General features: G+C 41.9%; 1 protein-coding gene across 3 annotated transcripts; it reads right to left on the bottom strand.

The window, feature by feature from the left end:
• Positions 1-4,140: 4,140 nt before the first annotated feature.
• On the bottom strand, positions 4,141-6,429 carry LOC147891558 (uncharacterized). 3 transcript variants are annotated; one of them, XM_087388896.1, is made up of 4 exons: positions 6,333-6,429; positions 5,572-5,704; positions 5,372-5,465; positions 4,141-5,268 (listed from the first exon to the last, which is right to left on the bottom strand). In XM_087388896.1, the coding sequence occupies exon 4, from the start codon at positions 5,260-5,262 to the stop codon at positions 4,525-4,527; it is 738 nt and encodes a 245-aa protein (XP_087245022.1). In that variant the 5' UTR covers positions 5,263-5,268; positions 5,372-5,465; positions 5,572-5,704; positions 6,333-6,429; the 3' UTR covers positions 4,141-4,524. The 3 variants fall into 3 exon arrangements, with proteins under 3 accessions (XP_087245022.1, XP_087245023.1, XP_087245021.1); XM_087388897.1 differs by lacking the exon at positions 6,333-6,429 and adding an exon at positions 5,932-6,304; XM_087388895.1 differs by lacking the exon at positions 6,333-6,429 and having other exon boundaries at positions 5,572-6,304.
• Between the last annotated feature and the right edge of the window lie 1,480 nt (positions 6,430-7,909).

The raw sequence follows: 7,909 nt of genomic DNA, 5'->3' as shown, positions 1-7,909 counted from the left end.
ATTTTTAGGCCCAAAAAAGCCGATTGTAGAACCCCCAATACCGTTATTGGTGGTTTACAACCATTTCCCTCCCCCCGAAAATGGTTGTCGACCTCCCCTGGGGCCTCTACCGCCATTTTTGGACCCCCAAAAAAAAGGTTGTAGATGGATTCTCCCCCCATTTCCAGGCCCCCAAAAAAAGTAATTTGGCCCAAAATTTTTTGGATCAAAAATGCTGGTGGAGGCCCCTAGAGTGATGTTCAAGAAATAAATTGGATAGGATTCACAAGATCATGGCATGTGGCAAGAAGATGAGAGGATGGAATCCATAGGAGCTTGAGAGCTTTCATCACAAGGTGAAGGTACTTCCACTCTAGTAATAAAACACATAAACTAGCATAACTCTTACATGGAAAGCCTACGTGATGAACTATTTAGATTTTTGTAATGTTTAATTGATGATTTGTCTTAGCACACAATGCCATACATCACCTTTTCTATTTCCTTAGTCATATCTCAAAAAAATTAGCAAGCTTTGCTAGGAGATTAATTTTGCTCATAAAATTTTGCTCGATAAACGGTTTATCTCGTCATGTATATGCTTGGGTTTGATTATATGTAAAGAGTATGAAACCACATGTGAGCGAAGGGAGTGACACTGATAGTTACCAGCTAAGAGAGATCAAGCAAGGGCTCAATTGGTTTTGTAGAGTCCAATCTCCTCTGAGATAGACTAATCTATGCTAATCTATGCTAGACCAATCTGAGATAGAATAATCTATGCTAATCTGAGATAGATAGACTAATCTATGCTAGACTAACAGGTATAGCAATGAAAAACAAGAAATTATTCTTGCATTCTCTTTAATGTGCCAAGATCAAACGTGTAGATGAAGAGGATCCGATGTGCAAAAGAAGTGGTTCCGATGTGGAATCTCAAAAATATTAGATGCATGTGTCAAAACTTGTGCATGATGTGACAAGTGCATAGGGATTTAAAAATTTGGTCACTTTTTGGACCACCTCCAAACTCTTTTTGGATAATAAGTTATGGCTTGACAAAGTTTGATCAAGAAGACTGGTCAAAAAGGGTGATGTGGCAATCAGATGCGCATCAAGAGTGTGTGTGTCTTCTTGTGAAGCAGTGTGCTTGTGGAGCACAATGATGATGTGGTAAGTGTGTGCAGATGCAATATGCACAGTTTGCCTAGTAGGAGGTGGTTACAATGCTTAGCTAGAACTGTGCCATGTGGTAGTGTGTTGATGTGATCATGCTTTCTTCATGTAGTGTTCTCTGCGATGTGGTCCTCTAGACCTGAACATCATGGACGAGTCAATGTATGCTATTTAGAAATTTTATATGTGCTACACAGCACACTATAGGGTCTTATAGTTGCCTGTAGGCTATTTAGAAAATTGTGCGTGCTATATAGCACAATGTATGTGCTACGAATCAAAGTGTATGCTATTTAGAGAATTGCATGTGCTATATAACACACTTTAGGTACTATAAATGCTATTTGTGACACTATATGTACTATATAGCACACTGTAGGTGCTCTTAATCAAAGTGTATGCTATTTAGATCATTGTATGTGCTATATAGCACACCTTAGGTACTATTAATCAAAGTATATCCTATTATGAAAACGATAGGTGTTGTATGGCACATTGTATGTGCTATAAATCAAAATATATTCTATTAAAAATTGTGTGTGAGTGTATAGTACATAGTATAAGTTATATAGCACACCGAAAACGTCATATAGCACATTGAGCATATAGCACACCGAATATGCTAAATAGCACATTGTAAATGATATGTAGCAAATTATATAGCACATTGAATAATGTTATATAGCACACTATATATGCTATGTATTACATTGGGCACATAAATAATTGGGTATGCTATATCGCACATTGTGTATGCTATGCAGTACATTGTCCATATAGCATATTTTATGAAGCACATCATATGTAAGATATTATGTTGTATAGCAGATGTTGCAGCTATATAGTAGACTTTATTGATATGCAGTAGCTCCTATCCATGCAACATCTTATGCATGATACAAAGCATATAGGATGCAATGCATAGTAGTTTATTGTCATATGCAATACAGATTTGCGTTCGTTATTATTATACCACACAAAACAAACAATCGCGTCGAAATAGTTCATGTTTTCAATAGATAGGAGCAACCAATGTATGAAAGCTTACTTACCTAGGACTCGTGAAGGAAATCCATCAATTGCTTCACATATTCATTCTTGGTAATTTGAAGGTGACAAGTTCTATGAACATTGGTTTCTAATAGGAGCCACCTACTACATGGGCAAATGTTCTTTCTTTGTTGCACTCTTCTTCGCTTTCTCTTTCGAGCTCGCCTAGCACAATCCATCTCTCTCCCTCACTCTTCTACCAACTTCTTTCGTCTTCAGATCTCTCTCTGCTATAAGCTCATTTTTTCTTGCTCACTCTCTTCTCTCTCTCTCTCTCAATGGTTGTCTCCTAACTTTCCTACAACTACAATCTAAAACTTGGCAATCATCTCCTAGAAATATTCAATTCTACAATGGGGGCCCAATTAAAGGCAATGTGCTTTGGCCACTATGAAGGCACATATTCTTTCTTTGTTATGCTCTCTTTCTCTTTCCCTTTGAAACTCCCGCAACATGATATCTGATTAAAAACTCTCATTCTACCAACTTCTTTCGCTTGCAAATCTCTCTCACTCCGAGGTCAATTCTTCTTGCTCACTCTCTTCTTTCTCTCTCAATAGTCTACCTCCCAACTTCCATCCAACCATAATATCAAATTTCGCAATGATCTCAACAACAATATCTAGTGCTACAATGAGGGCGATATGTTTCATCTAGAATAATAGGTCAAAGGAATTATGAAGCTTCTAAGAAATGGGAGGAAAGAAAACGAACAAAATTGATGGATAATGAGGACACTTGACATTCATGCAATGAAGAAATAGCCTACAAAAAAGATAGTGGACAACGTTCTTGGGTTATCACATGGTTTTAGCAAGAAACATAAGCTTGAAATCATGGAAGCGATTTTAATAAGGACTTGACTCTATTTATGAGGAAAAGGACCTCTTTTGGTCCTTTTTATGAGGGTAAGAATTTAAAATTCTTATACTCTACTCTTTCACAACATCTTCATGTAACCTAATGGTAACCCCTACTAAGTGGGTAATGGATGTCAACACCCCCTTGCATGAAATTTTGAAACTATCCCTTTGACCTTAGTTCTATAGATTTGCCTAAGAAATCAAAAATCACGGCTTTTTCTATTGTTATTCTCCTTCAATCAAGTTATATGTATAAATTAATTTCTTGAGATTAAGACCTTTAGTATAGGTGGATATAGATGGGAAAACTAATGGAAATTTTAGGTAAGACATCAAAAGATCAAAAGAATTTTCTCGCATTGAAAGAATAAGTTGAAATAACCCCACTCTACTGGCTCCTCTTGATATACACTTACTACCAATCATTTTGCTTGACTAAGCTATATACATAGATATTGGTCGCCAAAGTGTTTGATTGTTACTAATCAAAGGCTCTACTTTCATTTGCCTAGTCAAGCTCCAATGGAACTCTCTGACTATGGAGATCTTGGGCTTTGGCTTACATGGAAGGAAAACAAGGTGAAATTTTCAATAGGCATGCCAAAAGGAGATGTGACAACCTCACCCTTAGATTATTAAATCCCCTCTCAAGTTATCCTTCTATCATAGCATTCATATAAAGCCCTTGCACAATTCCCATAATAAGAGAACCCTAAACAAATTATATGGCTTTACCTTTGGCATGCTAAAAAAGGACAAGTGTTTCTTTCCTCGGAGAGGGTTAACACTCTTGTGGACATAATGTGGCAAGAACTTTGAAAGAGAAAAGGCAATGTTCTTAACCAAATTCAATGAGCGAGCATGTTATGGCGACTCAATGTTCGGGAAAAAGAAAAAAACTTAGCGAGCCGGTTTCCTCTTAAATGGCAATTAAACCGACAAACATTTAATTCCAACCCAACATTGACTAGCAATATGGCTAAAAAGTCTAAAATTCTAAGAAAATTATTTCCTTTTGACAGAAAATACAACAAGCTAATTTGAAAATTTAACCGGTTGGATGCTAACCCTCAAGATAAATGCTACATGTAAACCACTTTCTAGCAGACGGTACACTTACTTTGGTTGACGCAGAACCTTGTTGTATGATGCTGCCCTAATTGTATGATGCTGTCCCAGACCTGAGACCTTCACTTTGCATCTGTTGAGCTGTAAGAATCCGACCTGTTGAGCTATAAGAATCCAACCTGTGTGATTCATACAAGGTGAGCTATAATAATCCGGCCTGTGTTGTTGATACAATGCCCGCTGCAGAAGGCTTCTGATGGATGTCCAAATTAGTGCGATGAACGATGAAAAATGCGAAAGAAAAAGCCCAAGTTTGATGGCAGACAGATCCCCCTCTGATGGAATTGGAAGGAAGGAATTCCCGTAGATATATACTTGCTTACCAGGCCTATGAGCGAGGACGAGCAGGGGCTCCCTGAGCATCAGTTTCGAATTGAGCATTCGCGGGAGCATACTCTGTTCCTGGTAGATGAAACTGGTAGCCGAAGCCTCGAGGGAAAAATGCATGGTTGGGATGAAGCTGTGGAGGTACGCCCGGATACATCAAGCCTCCAGCATTCAACACATCCTGATCAAAAGACGATCGGAAAGCCGATGGAGCAGATCCGTAGCCGGAGAGACCGCTGCCAGCAGGAGGAGCAGAGTACCCGGCCATGGCAAGACCTCTGGGAGTTTCAGACGGTGCAGCAGCAGGTGGGGGAGAAGAAGGAGCAACAGGAGAAAGAGGCACTCCGTCGTCCCTGTTGGTGTTCTTCACCATGGGAGCAACATCGTTGCCTCTGTTGAGCGGGATCGACAGACCAGGGCCAAAGACCACACCTCGATAGACAGTGTCGGAGTCTCCCACTCGCACAGTGACGAGGTATCCGGCGTCGAAGGAGCCGTCCACAACTCCATGGACTGATTGCCCGACCATGGATCGACTGCTTTCGTTTCCCGAAGGCGATGCCTCTCTCTGTGAAACCCTAGGCTTCCTGAACTTGGCCTGATCCGTGGATGTTGCTGTAGGCGTCTTCACCCCCAACGCACTCGCCTCGCCCGGTAGCAGCACCGTTTCTGTCTTCCTTGGTCTCCCCCTTTTCTTCTTCGGAGGTGATTCCGCGACTCCAGCATAGCTTTGATTCATAATTTCCTGCGCCCGACACTGTCGACTCACTAACAAGAGCATAGCAATCCTTTCGAGCAAAAAAACGATCGACAGCGCAAGATCTCGTGTTCATTGGCAGAATGCTTACCTTCAGAGGCAGCTCCTCAAGGTCAACGGCGTCGATTGTCTTTCCCTGAGAATCCCTATCCCACTCGATCTGTTCAGCTTGCCGAATTCTTCATCTGCAATCACAAGCATCAATTAGCCGCTTGAAATCATGCTGGATTAAAAGTGAGAGGTACGCCTGCTGCCTGCAATTACATGTTGGAATTACATCCCTTCCCTTACCTTGGTAATCCCCAATCTCTGAGCGCGGCCCTTTCCCCGCTGTAGAACGGGCAAATTGTGCACTACGAGGATGCGAGTTGCGTTGAATTCGCAAGGCGCTTGGCCGAGGGACGTTGGGCTTACTTCGCCGGTCCTGCCAACAAAACAAAACGTTGCGTGAGTTGCCTCTTACATCTAAGCGAAAGGCAACGGACAAGCTGTAAGCCTGAAAGATGCCGGCCCCGAATGCTACGAAACAGAAAACGACTCCGGACGGCTACGAGGAACAGCAGGCCCGAGCATATCGGAGCTCCACATGAATTTCAAAGCGCAAAGCTGCATCGGAAGCAAGTCTGGTGGGACGAATTCGTGTCGTCTTACAGCTTTCTGTTGCTGCAAGCGGCCAAAACAGTTCGGGCTCTTTGTCTGAGTCGTGCTTCGCTTTCTTTCACTCAGGATCACACACTCCCCGTGTCCTTCCTCCTCGCGCAAGCACTCACGCACTAAAATCTCTGGCTAAACATCGAGAAATTCAAATCTCTCTCTCTCTCTCTCTCTCTCTCTCCCTCCCTCTCACACACACTCAATCGTGCAGTCGATCTTTCTCTCTGTTGTCCTCGTACTGCGCGCACACTCCTTTCAAGAGCTCTCTGAGACTCTCTCCCTCCGTCGTCGCCGCCCTCCCTGCTTCGAAAGGAGGCACAACCCTACTTTCCCACGCATACAGAGGCACAACACATCCAGTAGACAGACATCAAGGAATTGGAAAAGGCAGAGCATACCTTTAAGAGGAACAGAGGAATCGAAATACGTTTCTGGAGGAGCAGCTAGCTTTATAGAGAGAGAGAGAGAGAGAGACAGAGAGGAGTTGAGTTGTCGCTTATTCGGACAATTTTTTTTTAACTTTGTCCGAGCCGCACCCATTCTTCAAGGGTCCATCTCGCCTCTTGGATAACACTCCGTTTTAAAACCTCCCTCCAATCATTGGGACAAACTTAATAATTATTATTTCTTTTATACAAAAACTTACCATGCTTTATTAAAACCTTCTTTAGATCGACCCAATTTTCTCATACCCTCCCAAAAGCCGAGTAAGCTCAGCTCACGCACCCGATTGCTTGCCTACCAAAGCTGCCTCGCCTAGCATAGGCCTCTGAGACAGACACGCCCCTCGTAGTGCGCCATGCATGAGTGTGAGCATTTGCCCACGGAAGCGCTCAAGATGCTGTCGGTATCTCCTCTGCAACACAGGATAGTCCCCATGCTCACCGAGTGCATCGAATGCGTCTAATTTACATGACCAGCTTAGACCAAGGTTAGGAAGCTTGATTCTCTTAGCCCTGGTTGGTTCATCCATCAAGAAATGCTTGCAACAACCCAAGCTTTGTTGGGATCCTTGGTGCATGGGAAACAACCCATTCACAAGCTGGCCCTTTTGCATCCACTAGTTTCTCTTGCTTGACCACCTTCCCACATCTAAAACATAGATAGAAATGTATTCGTGCATTTGCACATTCAACCACCTTGCGAGGGCCTTTTGAGAGCACATTCACACATCTAGACAAAGATAGCTACATTGGAAATGGCAAAGAAATTGAAACTATATTCATGCATTTGCACATTCGTACATCTTAAAAGATCCAACATTATTTAGGGTGTAAACTGCAAAATAAGAAGGATACTAGTCTTGAAAATAGGGGTTGAGATACTCGTGGTTGAAATGTATCAATCAAGGAAAGCTAGAACATTTGCATGAGGATGTCCTTTAACAGAGGTGTTCAAGTTGGTGTAAGGAGGAGTGTGGTGGAGCTCAACTCATGCTTTCGGGGAGGTGCTCTTAAAGAGCTTTGCTTATGCTAGTACTTTGCTAGTAATACTATAACCTAGTATGGCACCAAACTTTGCTATATGGGTGTTTTTGCATGCCTTGGCTAAGTCCCCCAAGCCCCAGTTCCAACATAAACATGGTGTGCATGTGGGAAGGGTAGCCACCCTTTGAATGCATCACACCACTCGAAATGTAGGTTACCAAAGGCATGTTTCTCAATGCCAACAAAGCCCTAAAGACACCACAAGTTAAGTGGTAAGATTGAGTTTAGGGGTCACATGCAACTACGACAAGTAGCACCACAATGTCACTCTCGGTAGCAATGAGAGTTTGCTCTTAATATATAAAGCAAGTGAAAGATCATCCATGATAAAATGTATTTTAAAAATCAAGGTTGAGCAATTTTTATCGATTAAAATCTATAAAACTACACTGAAGGTCAAATCTTAGTAAAATAATATTGTGACATCTATTTTGGGTATGTAGCATTGGAACATATTTCAAAACTCCCCCAAAATTTGCATAAAATAA

The sequence above is a fragment of the Dipteris shenzhenensis genome, chromosome 17 (genome assembly GCF_047967505.1).
Source record: "Dipteris shenzhenensis isolate YYH24624 ecotype China chromosome 17, Dip_SZ_1.0, whole genome shotgun sequence".
NCBI classification, from domain to species: Eukaryota; Viridiplantae; Streptophyta; class Polypodiopsida; order Gleicheniales; family Dipteridaceae; genus Dipteris; species Dipteris shenzhenensis.
The sequence above is the reverse complement of the archived record's forward strand: the minus strand, read 5'-3'. Positions and strand labels throughout refer to the sequence as shown.

Excerpts from the sequence above, each read along its gene's own strand:
- LOC147891558 (XM_087388896.1), bottom strand. The coding sequence starts at position 5,262 with ATGAATCAAAGCTATGCTGGAGTCGCGGAATCACCTCCGAAGAAGAAA.